At 40.7% G+C, this 20148-nt stretch overlaps 1 protein-coding gene across 1 annotated transcript; it reads left to right on the top strand.

Moving 5' to 3' along the window:
* The first annotated feature begins 238 nt into the window (after positions 1 to 238).
* LOC119800935 (guanylate-binding protein 1-like) lies at positions 239 to 19934 on the top strand. Its single transcript, XM_038311324.1, has 11 exons — positions 239 to 281; positions 5999 to 6208; positions 8153 to 8280; positions 8985 to 9094; positions 13584 to 13780; positions 14484 to 14732; positions 15538 to 15818; positions 16409 to 16621; positions 17476 to 17578; positions 17798 to 17991; positions 19824 to 19934. Exons 2-11 carry the CDS (start codon positions 6019 to 6021, stop codon positions 19932 to 19934), a joined length of 1776 nt encoding a protein of 591 aa, XP_038167252.1. The 5' UTR covers positions 239 to 281; positions 5999 to 6018.
* The last annotated feature ends 214 nt before the right edge of the window (positions 19935 to 20148 follow it).

Genomic DNA, 20148 nt, shown 5'->3' with positions numbered 1-20148 from the left:
TCTTTCTCCAGTGATCAGAAGCCCCTTTTCTCTATTCCTCAAACTGTGGGCATTCCTGGCAGTAAAAGCATAGTGACTATGTGTGTACCATGGTGTACTTTCCTTTTCTCATCTGAGATCCTCGATCAGATAAATGAGCTCTGCCCTCTGGGCTGAGGAACCTGGCTTGGGCCCAGATCATTTAGTTGAAGTGACTACTGCAGTTCCCATGAGCCTGGTGACAGTCGTACGTGAGCACCTGCAAGTCGGCGTCCAGCAAGAGGGTAGGAGGACTGACGGTGGTGAGTTTCTCAAGCCAGACTCGAGGGTGGTCCAGGAGTAGGACCTGTGACTGGGTCACACAGGCATTAGACAGACAGCATTTTGTTGTTCCTCAGATGAGGGCATCAACTAAATTGTACTGTGAGGATATGATTCTGATCCACAGTTAACTCATTTTTTTCTTCGTAGTTTGGTTTTGTTTGGTCCTTCCTTCCTTCCTTCCTTCCTTCCTTCCTTCCTTCCTTCCTTCCTTCCTTCCTTCCTTCTATTGTTCTTTTCTTTATTATACTAATAGTAGCCGCCACAGCACTTACAGGGGACATCCTGCTGCTACAGAGGCTAAGCATTTGGACAGGTATGTCACAGGGCTTTTCCATGGCCCCAGTGTTTGGCTTAGAGCTGCATTTGTGATGTGTTTTGTTTCACAGACAGACATCTGAAAAGGTTTTTGAGGCATCTGGAAAGGCTAGCCTGGAGCCGAAGTCAGTACTGCTTTTAAACCATGTAAGTCTTTTCTGTAGTCTCAGTCCAGATGAGGGATCCAGTGCCACTCCTCTCTTGTGATTGTGTTTAGAGAGGGTTTGCTATTCTTGAAAACTCTGGTATTCAGAGGCAACAATATCAGCTGCACCTAGACTCATGAACCTATCTCTTAGTCTTTGGAGTTGGGATCTGAAGGACAGTGGCCATCCTACTCTGAGACAGGCTCCCTTTGCCTCCTCTCAGCTAGTGGCTAAGATAGGTAGCCTTCAATATATAAAGTTCTCAGCAGACGATCTGCAGACCAAGGTCTGTAACTCTTGCAGCTTTCCCTCGGTGCCCTTGTATAATCTGTTTTCCTGGAAAACCTCTGATGGAAGGGTGGGGTCAGCATTTGGAGTCTCATCAAACAAGGTTGCGGAATTTTGTTAATTCCTGGGGAAATCGAGTCCATAAAAGTTGCCTGCTGTAACCTCCCTTTGGATCTGTTCATTTAAAAGCAAAAATGGTTTGACTCACCTCTGCTAATGGGAGAGTGGAGAATGCATCTTTCAGGTCCAAGATAATATACACCTGTTTCTCTGGAGGAGCCAGATTCATGAGAATCAAAGTTCCAGGATTCTTCACAGGAAGAAAAGAGTATTCCAGAGTGACTGGCCAGGCACCAAGATGCCTGTCTCTAAGTCACGAGCTAGGGACTGCATTTCCCCTTTTTGTTTCTAGGGCCATTGTGTATTTTTTTTTTATTTTTGCATCTCACCATCAGAGAAGGGGACAGTGGCTTTCAGCTTATGCAAAAGGTCCTGTCTCAATCAGTTCTGTTGTTATACCTGCTTTGAGCGACCCTCAGCAACTAGACCTACTAATGTATTTACAAATGGATGGAAATAGAAAACACTATTCTGAATGAGGTAACCCAGACCCAAAAAGATGAACATGGGATGTACTCACTCATAATCGGTTTTTAGCCATAAATAAAGGACATCGAGCCTATAATTTGTGATCCTTGAGAAGACAATAAGAAGGTGAAACCAAAGAAAAACATATAGTTATCCTCCTGGATATTGGAAGCAGACAAGTTTGCTGTGCAAAAATTGGGATCTTGGGGGTGGGGAGGGTTGGGGGCAAGGGGAGATGGGGAGAGCAAAGCGTGAAGGGGAGGATAGGGAGAGCTTGGGGGAATGGGATGCTTGGGATATAGGAAGGGTTGATATGGGAGCAGGGAAGCATATATCCTAATTAAGGGAGCCATTTTAGGATTATTAAGAGACTTGACTCTAGAGGAGTTCCCAGGTATCCAGTGAGACGCCCCCAGCTAGTTGCGTGAGCAACTTTCTAATATTTATAACTTATTTTCTACTATCTGGGGCTGACTAAATGAGAAAGGAAATCCTTTTAGCAGTTGTCTTTAATCCTTGTGAAAAGGAGCAAGTAAAACTTATTGACAGTCTCCTTGCCCAGCGTTGGACAGAAGCAGAAAATCCATGCTGTTTATGCTGATTGTCCGGCAGCTATCCTCTTGGTCACCCAGCCCTGGGCAGTTTTTCTGTCTGCCTGCCTGCCTGTCTGTCTGTCTGTCTGTCTGTCTCTCTCTCTCTCTCTCTCTCTCTCTCTCTCTCTCTCTCTATATATATATATATATATATATATATACATATATATATATATACATATATATGCCTTATGTTGAGAGAAAAGTGTGTTTTACATTTTCCAATTGTAGGGATCATTTGGTTGAAAAAGCCACAAAAATACCAAAAGAAGAAGGAGGAAAACTTCCTTCTGTTTTCTTCTGTGGGGCTACTTAGAGCAGCCAGTGAGCTCGGGGAACTATTTCTTTCTTCCTGTGTACATCCTGCTCTGAAAAGAGGGTGCTTTGAATGAGAGCCCCACCCTGACTGTGCATGGGGACTAGGACAACTGGGGACCCTGAGAAGCAATGAAACAAGGGAGATCTCCAAAGTGTGACGGGCCCAGGTTTTGTTTGTTTTACTGGGGGACCTGTCAGAGTCAAAAGGATTTGGCTTCCCAACACAGGGGGCAAAGGTCTTAAGTCTGGGAGGGGTTATCACACCAGAGAAAGTCATTGGTCACTACTCAGAGACAGAAATGGCAGACAGGGAAATCTGGTGAAGTCTCACACCTTTCTGGACACTGGATCAGCAGCCTTTGTCAACCTCTCCTGTGGGCACAAACAGAAGGCACCTTAACCAACTGTCACTCTAGTGGTGACAGGCCAGGCAACTTTCTAATTGCTTCCTTTTGTGGTGGAGGTGTCAGAATCCTCAGAAACCTTAGGCAGCAGTTGACCAAAGGGAGTTCTGGGGACCTGGAGCACCCCAGGTTTGGCACCCCAGAGGAATGCCTTGACCACTGCACTCTTCCCTATTCTGAGGGGCTCTGAGACACACACACTGTCTCAGGGTCTGGACCCTGGGGATCTCAGTGTGACCTCGAGAAATGCTATGAAATATATACCAGGGAAGACTGCTTGGACATCATTTTAAACCAATAGTAATCCTTTATTAGCCGGTCAGTGATTACACTGGGTGTTCAGAATCCCAGAGTAGTTCGAGTCTTTCTGAGAATTAGTTTTTAAGCACAGAATCCATGTTCTGGGTAGACATGTGTCAGTGAACAAGAACAGTTAGCCATGAGAAGAACTACAGAAGTCAGAAAGCAGCGTTGGTAATTCAGAGTCTTTCCCAGAACTGTGGATTTTGAAGATCTAGGTCTTTGTTTTCATTTTGGCTGACAATGCAGTCTACATGCGAGTTTCATGGCCTGGATAACACTTCTGTCATGAAGTCAGTTGTGGTAAGGTCTAGGGACCTCTTACATCATTTTCAGAAATTAGGTTTTAAACGGATTACACCTTTGCTCCTCATTGCATCAAACATGAAAATTATTCCATAGCTTTTATATCACATGGAATTGCTTTTAAATAACAAATGTGTTCAAGTTCTTTTTGATCTGGATATTGCAGGTTCTGGTTGGGAAGTTCCTGACAAAACCTACTGACCACACAGTTCAATGAAGTCTTTGCAGGGCTGTGTTTATTTACTTCCATGGTCAGAATGTTTTCAGTTTCTTAGTACTTCAACCCTCTACAAAGCTTACAGTGCTTTTCACCGTTTTTTCACTAGGAGCAAACCAGAAAGCCTCACAGGATTGGAGGAGGAAATAAAAGACAACAACATCCATCTGTGCTGAGCTGCAAGCCCGGCTAATTAGGGGCACTTGCTCTTGCTAGGTCTGGGGAACTCTACTCCGGAACGTGGGTCCACCATCCTGAGCAGGAATGAGATGGCATTTTTGAGGATTAATTCATTTTCTCTAGAACTACTGTGACTAGAAAAGGCTGTTTCTGGGCATGGCTGGGGCACAGCAGCAGAAGAGCCCTGGGTGGTATGATCAGGGCAACAAGCCTCGAAGGGGACTATCGGGCTTGATTTAAGAGAGGAACCAGAATATGTGCAGTTTAAGCACCAGTGAGAATCACACTGAGATTGTCTTTCTCTGTGCTCACGATGTCTGCTGATGGGCATGGTAAAATGATCATGGTCAGTGATGGAGCAGAGTTGATGCCTTCCCGCTTCTACTGAAAGGGCTGCCTGTGGCTGATTTCCATGAGGGGAAACAGAACAGAGTGATCAGCTGCTGGCTTGGCAAAGAGAGTTAACACAGTGTCACTATAAGAACACAAAAGGAAGAAGAGATACGATCTGTTCTAGTGGCGAATATGAATGATCAGCTTACCACACACAGCATGTTCCAACTTGGCAAGTTTCAGTAGGAACAGAATAAACAAAGTCATAGATTTAGGTATTTTTTTAAAATATATTGATGGCAATGTGGGGCAGGCAGATTATGAGAAAATGGGGCAGTTTGCTACAGGTATTCTGATGCAAGAAATCGCCATGAAGGCAGCTAAGAGAGCCCAGTAAAATCTGGCTTCCTACTTTAAAACAACCAGTTCTCTACATGCACCCAAATTCTAGTCAGTCAGTCAGCCTTGTTGGTTCATTGACAGAGCTGAGGCTGCTTTCTGGGGACTTTGGGTCACAGATGAAACTCACAGTGAAAGATGAAGGGCAGGGCCGTGACCATCACACATCTGGTCTTGGCTGCCAAGAGAATTTTCTCCTTCAGTAGGAGGATTGGCTTATTCCTCATATCCATGTAGTTTTTAACCCTCTCCTGCAAGACCAGCTCTTCTACTGTATGTAGTGAAGGGATTTCTCCTGAATGTTGGGAACAAAAGAATGAGGACAAAGTCTGCTTATCTTATCCCCAACTTCAGGTCCTCAGGCTGTCGTTCCTGCCTTTTGGGATCCAGAACCCCAGTCGGGCACCATTCTCACCCATCACGTTCTTGCTTGATAACTGGTCAGCTCCTAGTCTCTGATTCCTAGTACTTCTCTGCCCCTTCTTTATGTTTCCCCTTTCTCTACCAAATGGAAACTAAACTGAAAACCTAAAGGAAAAAGGCAGGAAATAATTCTTTGAGACATTTCCTCTCCTGTGGTATTGAGCAGCTCCCTGATTTCTTGCTATTTACAGCACAGCTGCTTTCTGCAATATCTAGCATTTTCATTGGTGCTCACACACCCTCTCTGGGTTTAGGTGCATTTGAGGCATAGCTGCTTAAGTTTCAGAGCACTGCTCATGTGTAACCATGTCCTTGTAAGTGTCACTGTCACATAATTTCATAAATTTTGTAACACAGAAACGTGTGATGTTTTTCTATGTTTATGCTTTCTCTGAAATGGCAATGTAATTAATTCTGTGGATGACTCATACCCATGATATAGGTAAAATAAATGTATTTTATAATATGTAGTAATTATCAAAAAGACATGCATCAAAAAAAGAAGTGTTAATTCCTGGGGGCCTATTTATTCCTTAAAATGGCAATGAATAAATGAATATTTAACTGAGCATATTATCAACAATGTAAAATAATTTCTCTAATCTGATTCTGTTTTTTATTTGATATGTAGTGTAAAATCTTGAATAAGAAAAATTTTCAGTGCTAATTCAAATGGGATATTTCTGATGTAAGCACAGTAGAATGTTGTCATATTATATAGGAATTTTTTAAATAATAGTTTAGAAGACTCTAAAATTATACAGCTTCTCCCTCATCCTTGTCTCTGATGAACCTAACATTGTTATTTTTGTTGAGAATTCCATCACTCTACCTTCTGAGTAAAAAAAAAATAGATTCTAGGTAATCTCATCTCTCCCTTTCTAGACAGGGGACGGGCCTGCACAATGGCCTCAGAAGTCCACATGCCAGGCCCTGTGTGCCTCATTGAGAATGTAAAAGGGCAACTGGTAGCCAACCAGGAGGCTCTGCGGATCCTGTCTGCCATCGAGCAGCCAGTGGTGGTGGTGGCCATCGTGGGATTCTACTGCACAGGCAAGTCCTACTTGATGAACAGGCTGGCTGGGAAGAATGCAGGTGAGTGCCTCCAACTATGCTATGCTGGTACCCTTGTGTCCACTCACATTGTCTGCTTCTTGCATGAGAGTGTGAAGAATTTAATCTTTCGGTCATAGCTGGATGTTGGAATCCCTTTTGTCGTTGTTATTGTTGCTTTATCTGTTTGCTTTTGTTTTTGAGACAAGGTCATGCTTTAGGGCACAAGCAGGCCTTCAGCTCAGTACATTGTCTTGTCTGACTTAGAACTTATGATCTAACCTTGACCTCCTGAGTGCTGATGACAGGCCTGACCAAACGGATTTCAGAGGATTCCACCTCCCTGACAGGGTCCAGAGCATCCTCTGGAGCCCCATGACCCTGTCTACCAACATGTCTGCCAGCTGTCCTAGACAGTGACCCTTAAATGGGTCACTTCATAGATTCAGACTCAACGCACCACAGAAGCGAATGTAGTGAGACAGACAGGACGGAGAACTCTATTGCTGGCAAACATCTCCAGATTATGGGGGTCTGTGGAAACTTGGGGATCTAGGGCAAGCCTGCAAAATGTTATGCTCAAGTTACTCATCCCCAAATGAATTCAAAGTGCCCGGATTCTGGTGCAAATTACACGAGGTCTTTAATATACAAACTCGAGTTTGGACCACATTTCCAGCACCCCAGCGCAGTGGGTAAGGGAAGTACAGTGGCGAGTCCGAGAAAGAGGTGAACTTTTAAAGGTGAAATGCCATAATCAGGGGAGTTCATGTCTTTTTTTGCCTTGGGACTGGGTAAAGAGGGCATAGGGTAAGGTAGTTTCTGAAACCACTTTTGGGGTGTGAAAACCCTAACAAAGAGTCATTAATAACGGACAAGGTATCTTCAAGGACAGGATGCCTCCTAGGAACATCTGGACCTTGTTAAATTTTATGGCCCTGCTCCCTTAGTTCCTTAATTGGCTATTTTTAGGGTGCCCATTCAAATTCCACTATCCCAGAGCATTTCTGGAGCTGAGATCACTGCCCCTTGCTTATTATATGTCTTGAGATGAAGCCCTTTATTTAAAATGGAGTTTGCAAAGTCAGATTCTTACAGACCAACTTCAAAAGCACCCATTGTCTTATAGTTCTGATAGTGTATAAAAGTCCACCAACTCATCTAAGACTCAAGGCAACCTGTAATATACAATGACACAGAATAAACATTCCCAATGCCAGTATTGAGGAGACTAGCAAGAACAGTATACACTATAGCAAGACTGAACCTGGATGGACAAACGCCTAACCCTGTAGCTCCACGTGCAGCATAGAAGGCATAAGGTGGCCTTCTCTTGACAAAATTAACTTGCTCTAGGGTCCGGCTGTTTATAGAACACAAGGGCTCTCTCTAGGGCTGTGTGCACTCATTGATGCCAGCTTTCCTCAGTGAACATCACACAGTCTTGGCATCTCTAACTTCCTGGGATCTCCATTGTTACTTCAGCTTTACCCCCACAGCCTCACACTCAGCAAGCTCAGGAGCTTCATATAGCTCTTTGGCCTGCTACACACTCTTCTGGGACTTTGTTTACAAGGTAGGAAAAAGCCTTGTGACTGTTGCATTCCTCATATCTGAAAACGGAATTTCTGTTATGTCTCAGCACTAGCTTTGTTTTTGGCTAATTCTGTGGACCTTGTTTGTGCCGAGTTTCACATCAATTTTTATAATTTATTATTATTTTATATGTGTGAGTATTTTGCCTGTGTACCATGTGCATGCCTGGCATTCACAGATGTTAGAAGTGGCAGAGGGGTCCTTGAAACTATAATTATAGGCAGTTGTGAGTTGTTGCAGAGATGCTGAGAACCACACACTGGTCCTCTGCAAGAGCAGCAGGCACACTTAATCACTGAGGCACCTCCCCTGATCATTAAAGTTATGCCAATTTTATAATCATTTTCTTAAAGCACCTGTCTAATCCCTCATTTCCTCTCTGCTTTTCAGGCTTCTCTCTGGGCTCCACAGTGCAGTCTCACACCAAGGGGATCTGGATGTGGTGTGTGCCTCATCCTCAGAAGACAGACCACACCCTAGTTCTGCTTGATACTGAGGGCCTGGGAGATGTTGAGAAAGTAAGGATTGAGGGCTCAGTGTGAAATCCAGTCACTCATCTCTGAATATTATATACTGTTATCTATGATGCTTTAAAACCTAGTATGTTCATTTGTATGTGTATTGTATTCCCATGTGTGTCTGTGCATGCATGTATGCATTGTAAGTATATATGTGAGTGCATCATATGTGCATGGTACATGTACTACAGTGCACATACGGAGGTTAGAGTACATTTGGGTGCAGTTATTTTTTCCACCATGTGGATTCTAAGGACTTAAGTAGGACTGTAAGCCTTGTAGTTTTTCACTCAGAGTTTAAACTTCATTATAACATCATTTTCATTTTTACTTACATGACATGCTGTCATGTGTAATTAACAAAGAGGAGGGAATTAGTCATAAGAACTGTTCATAGAACAGCAGGGTGCTAGTTTTCAGTATTGAAACACTAACAATAGACTAAGCAACACTAGTGAGAAGCATCACAAATAAAACCACGAGCCAAAAGAATATTCACCCTGCAAGTACTGTGGATGGCATTTGTAGATTTCCTGTTTTTTTTGTATTGTACCATGCATTTGTCACAAAGGTTTCGTTTTTTTTTAACTTCAGTGGAACTCTAAAATCCCTTTTAATGAAGTGAATATATTTTACCACTACTGATCTGGAAAGTGACATGAGAACAAAACATACCTCTGACCCATGTGTGTTCTGACTTCCAGGGTGACAACCAGAATGACTGTTGGATCTTTGCCCTAGCTATACTTCTAAGCAGCATCTTTGTGTATAACAGTATGGGAACCATTAACCAGCAGGCCATGGACCAGCTTCAGTATCCTTTATGTAGTTCCAAAGAGCACCAGCGTGTGGTGATGTTTTGTTTGTGATCTAACAAATAAAGTTTGCCTGAAGATCAGAGTATAGAGCTAAGCCACTAGTTAGCTACAGAGGCCAGGCAGTGGCCTTTGATTCCAACACTCAGGAGACAGAGGCAAACAGATCTCAATGATTTCAAGGCCACCATGGGCTACATGAGATTAATTTAGTCTCAAAAATAAACAGAGTCAGATGGTGATAGCTTATCCCTTTAATCCCAGCCCTTGGTATCTATCACATGCCTTTAATCCCTGCACTAGGGAGGTGTAGACAGGAGTGATGTGGCTGGGTGGAGATAGGAATATTAGGAGGAGACAGGAGCTCAGAGCACTCAGTCTGAGGATTTGTAGGAACAGGATCTCCCCTTTGGTCTAAGAATTCAGCAGAGATGAAAACTAGTGGCTGCTCTGCTTCTCTGATCATTCAGCACTAACCCCTATATATGACTCTGAGTTTTTATTATCAAGACCAATTAGAATTCGAGCTATATCAGTATGAATGGGGTGACCTACCTTCATGAACCTCTAGATATTGGCTAATGCAACAAATAACACAAAAATTATATACACACATACACACAGAGAGATTTTTCTTTGGACTGCCAGACCATGAAAAATGACATGGAAACATTATTAATTATAGAAGCTCAGCCTATATCTTAGGATTGTTCCACTAGCTCTTATAACTTAAATTAACCAATTTCTTTTAATCTGTGTTCTTTTACATTACTCAGTAACTTTTACTCTGCACTGCCCTGTCTATTTCCTGTTCATCCAGCTGGCAACTCCATCTTTCTTCTTCCCAAAATTCTCTCTGTCCAGAAATTCTTCCTAGATCTCCTGCTTAGCTATTGGCCATCTAGCTTTTTATTAAACCAATCACAGTGACACATCTTTATACAGTGTAATAAAATATCTCACAACATTTCCCCCTTTTTGTTTAAATAAAAATGAAAGATTTTAACTCTAACATATAATGTGAGAGTCCCCTCTGTGTGTTGTGATTATCATTAATGAATAAAGAAACTGCGTTGGCCTGTTAATAGGGCAGAACATAGGTAGGTGGGGGAAAAACTGGACTGAATGCTGGGAGGAAGAAGGGTAGACAAAGTAATAAGCCATGGGGCTGCCAGAGTCAGACATGCTGAAACTTTGCTAGTAAGCCACTGCCACATGGTGATATACAGATTAATAGAAATGGGTTAAATTAATATAAGAGTTAGCCAATAAGAAGCTAGAGCTAATGGGCCAAGCAGTGATTTAATTAGTACAATTTCATCTGCTGTGTGTCATTTTTGAATTTGATAGCAAGTAAAACTGTAATGATATAGTCTTCAATCCCTATCAGAGACCCAAGAAGGATAAACCTTTACTTAAGTAAAAATAGAAAGTACAGAGAAATAAAATTTCAAAACTTTAGAAATGACAGAGACATTTGGCTGCCTGGACAGTTATCTCAAGTTTCCTCTGTATCATTATGTCATTCATCCTCAGCCTACAGTCCAAGAATATCTGACAAACCTTCTGTGAAGCAGGAATTTTGAAGGACTCTCCAACCTTTTCTTGGCAAAGTTTGGCAGTCACTTTCCTTTGTGTCTTCTTGTCTTGTTTGTACAGTACACTGCCAACAGTTGATGCAAAAGCAGCCTCTTGCTCATATGGTTAGCTTTTGATACATAGAAAGTAAACTCTATATGGAGATTCTTTCATGCCCATCATCCCTTTTTGAAGTAAATTGGAGCTGTCAGGAGCAGACGTGTCTCACTGTCATGAAAAGTCTTATGCTATTAGAACATATTAAGTGCTATATTCTGTAGGTCTTCGAAATGTTTGGTAATCCTTTATCTACCTAAAATATATCTTTGTATGACCTTGAAAACATACTAACATGGCTATAAGTTTGATTGTTATAGATGACTAATTATTAGCCTGTAGTTTTTTCATCCTAAGTAGCTTTCAAGGACTAAACCTGTACAATACATTTTAAAATGATCTGCATAGATATAATTTCTTAAACATGAATGGAAACATATATACAGTATATCAAAATAACATTAAATTTGTATCAGTATACAAAAAACCTGTAATAGTACAAAATATTTGAGACTAATGGTTGTTTATGCATAGATTCAACAATCCAACCTTTTATCCAATCATTTCTACACTATATTACCTTTTTCCCTTCAGAAAGCGAACCCTGAATCTAGTCTGTTTTGCTTTTTTCCTGATCATTACCAATAACAACTTGTAACCAATTCTCCTAAACAATGACAAACATTTATAAGCCAATGACCAAAAATCACCCTCCCTTTTCTTTGGAATGCAGGTGTCAAGTTTTCTAGACTGCCTTCTCTTGTCTGGTGGTGATGGCATCTTTGGGGGACTCTGGGAAAATCGGAAAAATGGTCAGGTCTTGGGAAAACTAACTACAACATTGTTGCCCAGTCTATATGTAATGAGAAAGCAAAAGGTTTATCTCTGGTCCTGGCTAGAACAGTCTGAGAGGCGGATTACCTGGGCCACCTGTTTGCATTGGTGTCTGGTCCCCTTGCTCCAAAAACATAAACTTTTAAAGGTAACATACATATTTTCATTTACACAAATATGAAATGTGCATTGTGCACAAGTCAGTTAAAGATGATGCTTTTTGTTCTAGTTTGACCAAGTTAAAGGTATCTGTCAACTTTATAAGTGCATTTGGACTGCATAACCAAACTGCAATATAAATCTCTATCCATATGAAAGGATGGCATGTAATAAGAAGTCATGAAGACTCTGTAGCCAACAAGATTTATCCGGTCTTATCTCATCTCCGAGCTGTTCCCACCCAAAGGGGTCAGCTTACATATTACCTGTCTTGTACTCTTTCTTAGCTTCCTTTCCCATTTCTATAGCCAAGGAGGTTTTGCCTGGTCAAATTTGATATTTTTTAACCTGTAAGAAATCCATATCCTTTTATTTCCTGTGGAAACAAATGCATAACATCTTCCCCAATGTAGTACATTATTCTGACTTTCATTTTCAAGTTAAGGCATTTCTAAAGTATATAGATTGTTTTAATTCAACAGTCTTTTCTATGATGCAAGGTCTCTCAGCAGCTATTGTCTGTTCATTAGCATTCAAAATTAACAAAGTACTATATATGGTCCAATCTCCCTGTGTTGTAATATTTCCCATCCTTACATCGCTTATTATTCTTTTTTAAAACTTTATTCCTCTCTTGTAAAGAGCTTATTATTTTTAAATTATTTAGTTTTTATGCCTACTATTTTTCTTTTTTCCTTAAGGCTATGCATGTTGTTAAACACACTATAACCAGTTTAGAGGTTTTTAAATTTGAACTTGCTTTTATTGCTTAACTGTAACCTTTACTGTTAGCATGAACAAACCCTTCAAGCACCATCCATAAAGCTTACCTTATGTGTGCTGGTCTTTCAAGTCTGCAGGAAGTGGCCCACATGAGACACTGTGGGACTACAAAGCTGCATTTGGATCCATTTTTGTGGATTTGGAAACTTTTGTTTTTAGCTTTCTCAGCTCTTCTGTGGAAATATGTGCTTTCAAGTTGGACAGTATTTGCAGTAAGATTTTTTTTGCTCACCCCAAATACACAAAGACTTGTTAATTATAAAGCTTAGCCTATAGCTTAGGTTTGTCCCACTAGCTCTTATATTTTAAATTAGCTCATTTCTTGTTGTAAGGGAGAGGGCCCGCTTGTTCATCCTAGCCACTTGGCTAGATTAGCCCCAAAATAAGCACACAAAACTGTATTAATTAAATTACTGCCTGGCCCATTAGCTCTAACTTTTTACTGGCTAACTCTTACATCTTTAACCCATCTATTAATCTGTGTATCTCCACGTGGCAGTGGCTTACCAGGAAAGATTCTAACCAGCGTCTGTCTCAGGTAGAGGATCCATGGCTTCTCTGTGACTCTGCTTTTTTTCTCCCAGAATTCAGTTCTGTCTTCTCTGCCTACCTAAGTTCTGGCCTATCAGGCCAAGGTAGTTTCTTTATTCATTAACCAATACAAGCAACACATAGAAAGAAGGACCTTCTATGCCAATTTCTTTTAATCTACATTCTTTTATATGGCTTGGTTATCTTTACTCTATACTGCCCATCCTGCTTCATCTCCATCTGACTGACAACTCCACCTTTCTTCCTCCCAGAGCTCTCTCTGTCCAGACGTCCTTGCTATGTCTCCTGCCTAGTAATTGGCTGGTTAGTTTTTTTCTAAACCAATCACAATGATACATTTTCACACAGTGTAAAGGAATATTCTACAATGTATGTACCTAGAGTGTTCACACTGATGTTAAGAACAAGGTAAATGAAACTTTTGGGCTAGGGTTTGGGAAAAAGTAGGACTAATACTTGATGAGACCCTGGAGCTGTGGTTGGTGCTGTGATTGTTTCATGGGTTTTCCTTAATTTGCCATTCAGCTATGTGACAGAACTGTCAGACAGAATCAGAACAAGATCCTCATCTGACCAGGATGGGGTAGAGGACTCAGATGAGTTTGTGAGCTTCTTCCCGGACTTCGTGTGGGCTCTGAGGGACTTCTCCCTTGAGTTGAAAGCAAATGGAGAAATTATTTCTCCAGATGAATACCTAGAGAATTCCCTGAGGCTTATACAGGGTAAGATACTTAGCAACTACTAAATGGGATATGAAACAATAATAAAAATTCATATTTTTCTATCTATAATCTTCTTAACCTACAGTTTCTATTTCTTCTAGCTAGCTACTCCTGAGACTAGTGCTTAATGTATTATTTAATAGATTGAGTTAAACATTTCTCTTTTGTTCTAGGAGCAAATTTATTTTATGCACCTTTCCATGCACCATGATCAATTCGAGTTTCCTACTTTGGACTTGCTTTTATACCAAAACACAAAATACAGTATACAACAATTATTATATATTTTCAGATTATATATGTATAATGTTTGGAAAAGTGTGGCCAACACACAACTGTTCACCTGCCAGGTGTCTTTGGAAATGAAATGATGCTGTACTTGTAGGTTTTGCATATTGTGTATATATATGGTCCAGCTACACTAAGTGATTTGAATACTTAGAATAGAGGCCACTTTCCCTGTGAATCCTAAAAGAGCATTCAGGAAATTCCTAGACTGACAACCCTTAAAGCACACTATTTCCTTTTTCTGTTCTTGTTTTTTATTTGTAAGATCTCACTCTGACTCAGGCTAGCCTCAATTTATAATCCTCCTGATTCAGCTTTCAGCATGCTAGGATTTCAAAAGCTCACATGACTAAATTAAAAAACATACACTCCCCTTCTATATCCTGACTGAAAATCCTGCTTTTGCTCCATCTAGGTACTGGCCAAAGAGATAAAGAACAAAAGTTTAATCTGCCTCGTCTCTGTATCCATAAATTCTTCCCAAAGAAGAAATGCTTTGTCTTTGAGCGGCCAGCACATGGGAAGAAACTTGGCCAGCTGGAATCACTGCAGGATCAAGACCTGAACTCCAATTTCATGGAACAAGTGACAGAGTTCTGCTCCTATGTGTTCAGCTGTTCTAAGGTTAAAATGCTTTCAGGAGGCATCAAGGTCAATGGACCACGTGAGTCTCTTCACAGTCCTTCTGCTCACTGTCTAGGCCACAGTACCATGAGATGGTATTGACCCACTTCAGCAGTGAAGAAATGTAGACCCATCACTACTGTAGTGCTAAGCTGCTGATGGTGCCAGCATTTATAATAGATTTTGTCTGTCACATTTTCTTGTTGGGAATAGAGAAAAATGGGGTAAAAGAAAAAAATCCTTTTTTTAAATCACCCAGATATCTGTTTCTGTGTTCATCAACATGATATCAACTAAACAAACGTGGTTCTTAATATGTCAGTACAATAAAATCTGCATGGAGATAGTCATTGTCACAGCAGTGTATACAGAGAGCATGTGCTAACAACCTACAGATAGTATTTAGCAATGCCATTTTTTTTTTGTAATCAACTTGTTGGAGAATTGCTGACTGGGAAAGCATGCTTTATTGCCAAATTGCAATGGAATGCTTACTATGGGAAGAACTGACAAACACAGGCAAATATTCTCCATGCACATGAGAGATGCCATCGTGAATTAAAATGGGCACAAAAATCCCATAGACACAGGTCCTTGTAATCTTCATCCAGCATTCTTTGCCTTTGTTGTCTTAAATACCTCACGAGAGGATCTTTGCACAGAGGAAGGTCTTATCTCATCAATGTGAGGTAGAGGTTGAGATGCTTCCGTCTGTCATTCTTCCAAATGATGTTAAGGACACTGGTGCCTTTAAGACATCAATGATAGACATATCCAGAATTACATAGATAAGTGTTTCCTTCATCCACTTGTAGCAAACATTGTCATCTATTTTCTGTTTATAGGACTAGAGAGTTTGATAGTAACCTATGTCAACACCATCAGCAGTGGTGGTCTTCCGTGCATGGAGAATGCTGTCCTGGCTTTGTCCAAGACTGAGAACGCAGCTGCAGTGCAAAAGGCCATTGCCCACTATGACCAGCAGATGAGCCAGAAGTTGACACTGCCCACGGAGACCCTCCAGGAGCTGCTGCACCTGCACAGGGCCATTGAGAATGAAGCCATCAAGATCTTCAGGGATAATTCCTTCAAAGATATTGATCAAGTGTTCCAAATGGAATTAGTGGTAATATTTCTCTCAGGTTTACCTGGATATAGATTTTGGAAGGCAAAGTGCTATGGGGAAATGAAATGGGTGCTTGAGGGGGCCAACTGTTACTAGATTTTGAATTAGTAACAAGAACCTATTAATAATCACAATAATCAGAAATAATGAATTTTCATAAACTCAAAACTTTAAAACATTTCTCCTTTCATGAATAAGCTGGCAATGTGCCACTTCACTGAATTAAGTATAGAAAAGAAAGTCATGTCTGATGAAGCTGCACGTACAGCGTCTGTTGACTGATCCAATATTCAAGTCAATATCTTAAAAAACCATAGCCTTAGCTATCAGAGGCAAATTAATGTTGAGCCATGTTCATTTTGTGTTCCACCTTTAGTCCAGTTTGAAAAAGAAGTTTACTTTGCTCTAAACTTCACAGCCAAGGAGCAAGGGATGACATCAGTAAGCTGGCAATCAGGGGAGGCGATGTCGTTATAGTGAATGCTCATAAGTTTTCCTTTGCTTGTTTTGTGTTTGTTTATGTTTTAAGAAATGTTCCCAGAAATTTGTAATCCGGGCTTCTTTTCCTTCTTTTCATTTTTACATTAAAGGCCAAGTTGGAAACAAAGGGGGAAGAATTACATAGGAAGAATCTACAAGTATCCTCAGATCACTGCTCAGCTCTGCTTCAGGGTATTTTCAGTCCACTAGAAGATGAAGTGAAGCAGGGCATTTATTCTAAACCAGGGGGATACTGTCTTTTTAATGGGAAGATAAAGGAGTTAAAGAAGAAGTACTATGAGGAACCCAGAAAGGGGGTTCAGGTAAGCAAGGTTATGTGTGTGTTCTGGGAAGCTGCTGACCTCCAGACTGAGGAGTTACACCCAGAATGTCTGGGAGAGGATCACACTGTTTGCATACCACAGATAAGGTCAACATCATATACAAGAAGATTATCATAGGGAATGCTTCCTGCTTACTCATCAGAAAAAGTGCACTCACTCAACAATTGAGTTCATACTGAACAACCACATTAGACACCAGTATGACTGTACCCTGCGTTTTAGTTAGACTCTTTGTATTGCAAAAGACCCAAATGATACTCCTTATACAAAACTTACAATTCATTATTTGACCTTTTAACTATATTTAAAAGACAACTGGGTGAGGTAATATCTGTGTCTTTCATCCATCACTCTTCTCCAGGCCCATACATCCTTCCCTTTCTCATTCCTTCAAATTCCTTCAAATTACCACATCACACTTAACTCCAATTTAGAACTGTTAGTCTAGCAGGACAATCTCTTTTTTTTTTTTTTTTGATTTTTCGAGACAGGGTTTCTCTGTGGCTTTGGAGCCTGTTCTGGAACTAGCTCTTGTAGACCAGACTGGCCTTGAACTCACAGAGATCCACCTGCCTCTGCCTACCGAGTGCTGGGATTAAAGGCGTGCGCCACCACCGCCTGGCTAGGACAATCTCTTTTATTCAACATGGGCCTACAATAAACACATTCCTTAGTTGGATGGGTCCATCCTGGATCATGTGCCTGTTTCTGTGACTGGGCTGGGACTGACTCCAAACACCAAAAGGCGTCATTAGAGGAATGGAGCGTAGAGAGACAGGCATAAAAGCATTCAGTAATTTCTGATATTAGCTTCTTTTTTTCTGGACTTGAAGGCTGAAAAAGCTCTGCAGAAATTTTTGCAATCCAAGGAGAGTGTGACTGATGCAATTCTACAGACAGACAAGACTCTGACGGAAAAGGAAAAGGAGGTTGAGTGTGAGTCACCCGTTAAGAGACTCTGTTCTTTTGAAAGCTGTGAGCTGTTTAAATTATTTGTAAACCTGGGACCCTAAACCATAGCTAAAAACACAGTTGTGTCTTACTGGCTGGTATCAGCCAAGGTGGTACTATGACGTCATCAGCAACAGTGAAGCAGATAAGGAAGAAGAGTAACACATGATGCATTTTCACCTTCCTTCTTGTTTTTAACCCCAGTGGAGCATGTGGGTGCCGAAGCTGCACGGGCTACAGCAAAATTATTGGAGGTAATGCATCAGAAGAAGAATAAGTTGATGAAAGAGAAAGAGAAGTTTTACCAGGAGCATGTGAAAGAGTTGACTGAGAAGATGGAGAAGGAACAGGCCCAACTGAAAGAGAAGCAACAGCAGGACATTGAGCACAAGCTTCAGGTATTTAAATTGCATCATCCTCTATATTCTCTTCATTTAAAAATATTTAAAGTGTGTGTGTGTGTGTGTTTATATGTGTGTGTGCATTTGCGAATGTGATTTTAGTATATGTAGAGACCCAAAGAGGAAGTCAGATCCCCTGCAGCTTGAGTTAGAGGTGCTTGTGAGCCACCTGACTTGGATGATTGGAATTGAATTCTAGCCAGTAACACACACATTTCTGCTGAGCCATCTATCCAGTCTCTTGCTCTCTGTTCATCATGAGAGGTAATGAAGCCTAAAGGCTGGCCAAGCCTAATCTCTTGGGCTGTTTATTTCTAAATCCTGCTTGAGTCTGTTGCCCATGTCTGATGATTAAGATAGTAATGTGTAATGTTGTCACACTAAGTCCTTAAGTAATATATGTTTATGGCAGATTTGCTCTTTATGTTTTTCTTTATTTATTTTTTAAGACTCCATGAGCCAAGAACTATTTCCATATTATACAGAAGACAGAAACACAATTAATATAAGATTAAAAAGTATACAGTCTTAGTACTTGGGGAAGCAGAGGCAAGAAGATCAAAACGTTAAAACCATCCTCAGCTATGTAATTTAAAACCAACCAGGGAAATAGCCCCTGTCCCCCCACAGGAACAAACACACAAACAAAAAGTCACTATTTATAAGATACATGCAACAAATTAAACTATGGTTCCCATAGTGGAATCCACAATGGTAGTTTTCTGTCTTACTGGTATGAATTTATTCCTGAGAATGTGTTTATGAGGAGAGGAACTCCTCAGTTCCAACAATTGTGTGATTCTCTGTCCCTCCTCTTTCCTGTACTCTCTTCCCAATTTGTGTTCAGCCAGAATGTAGAAATCCATTATTTTCAGGTGGGGACTCTGAATTTCTTACCTATCATCTGGTACCTCTGCTATCAATTTCTGGAAGGCTACACTAAATTTCTTTCTTTTTCTTTTCTTCCTTCTTCTTCTTTTTCTTTTTCTTCTTTTTCTCTTCCTCCTCCTCCTTCTTCTTCCTCACCCTCTCTCTCATTCTTGCTCTCTCTCTTCTCTCTTTGTCTTTGTGTGTGTAAACATGTGTGTGCATGTTAGTGTCTCTTCATGTGTGCACATGGATGTGAAGGCTTCCAATCTTCTTTCATCACTCACCACCATATTTTTTGAGACAGGGTTTCTTACTGAACCTTGAACTCAATGATGGAGCTAGCCTAACTAGCCAATGAACTTCAGGAATCTGCCTATATCTGCCTTTCTAGCCTGGTATTAGAGAACTGTGCTGCATCTAACTTTTACTTGGGTGCTCAGGATTCCAGCTTAGGTCTTAGGCTTATGCAGCAGGCATGTTATTGACAGTCATCCCCCACCCTCTAGACTACATTTCTTAGTTTAAGATTCGGAGCCTTAGTTAGATTTTATTCCTGTGCTTCATATTTATATAAGATATGAGTAGGTGGATGTGTTAAAGGCTATAATGCTAAAATCTGAAGCAAAACACAAGATTAAGATTACTTATGGGGGCCATAGATGACCAATGAGAAAAACCCCTCATATTATATTTTTTTTTAGCTAATGGAATCCCCAGGGGTAGTGACCACAGCTGCCCAAGAAAAGGCACAATTTGGGGTATGGGGATAAAAACGTCCAAAAGGGAAAATAAAAGAAAACCTTTGAATATCAAAATTTATTTATGACTAAACACAGGTTAATAAAATTAAGGTTAGAAAAAAGTTAAGAAATTAAATGATAATATTTAATTCATATGGAACCTGCATAGAACATGGGGATATGTTCAATGACTCATTGTCTCCACTTATCACTTTTTAGGAACAGGCTCGACTACTAAATGAGGAATTTCAGCAGGAGCGCAAAAGACTTCAAGATGAGATAAAGAATCTCCAGACAAGGGAACCAAAGTGGAAACTGACCATAATCTAAAGGCCTAGCAAACAGTGCTGTCCTGGGTTACAGAGCACAACTAAACATGGTGTTTAATGGGGACATAGTGTCACTCCACTTGGTAGTCCTGTAATTGAGTCCTGTATCAGAAAATAAAAAGTCTGCAATGGTGTGCAGTGCAATCATTGAAATCATGTTTATTTCCCTGTATAATTGAGTATCAAGGATATCACAAGTCTCTACAATAAGAGAC

Source organism: Arvicola amphibius, chromosome 14 (assembly GCF_903992535.2).
Source record: "Arvicola amphibius chromosome 14, mArvAmp1.2, whole genome shotgun sequence".
Taxonomy (NCBI): Eukaryota; Metazoa; Chordata; class Mammalia; order Rodentia; family Cricetidae; genus Arvicola; species Arvicola amphibius.
The sequence above is the reverse complement of the archived record's forward strand: the minus strand, read 5'-3'. Positions and strand labels throughout refer to the sequence as shown.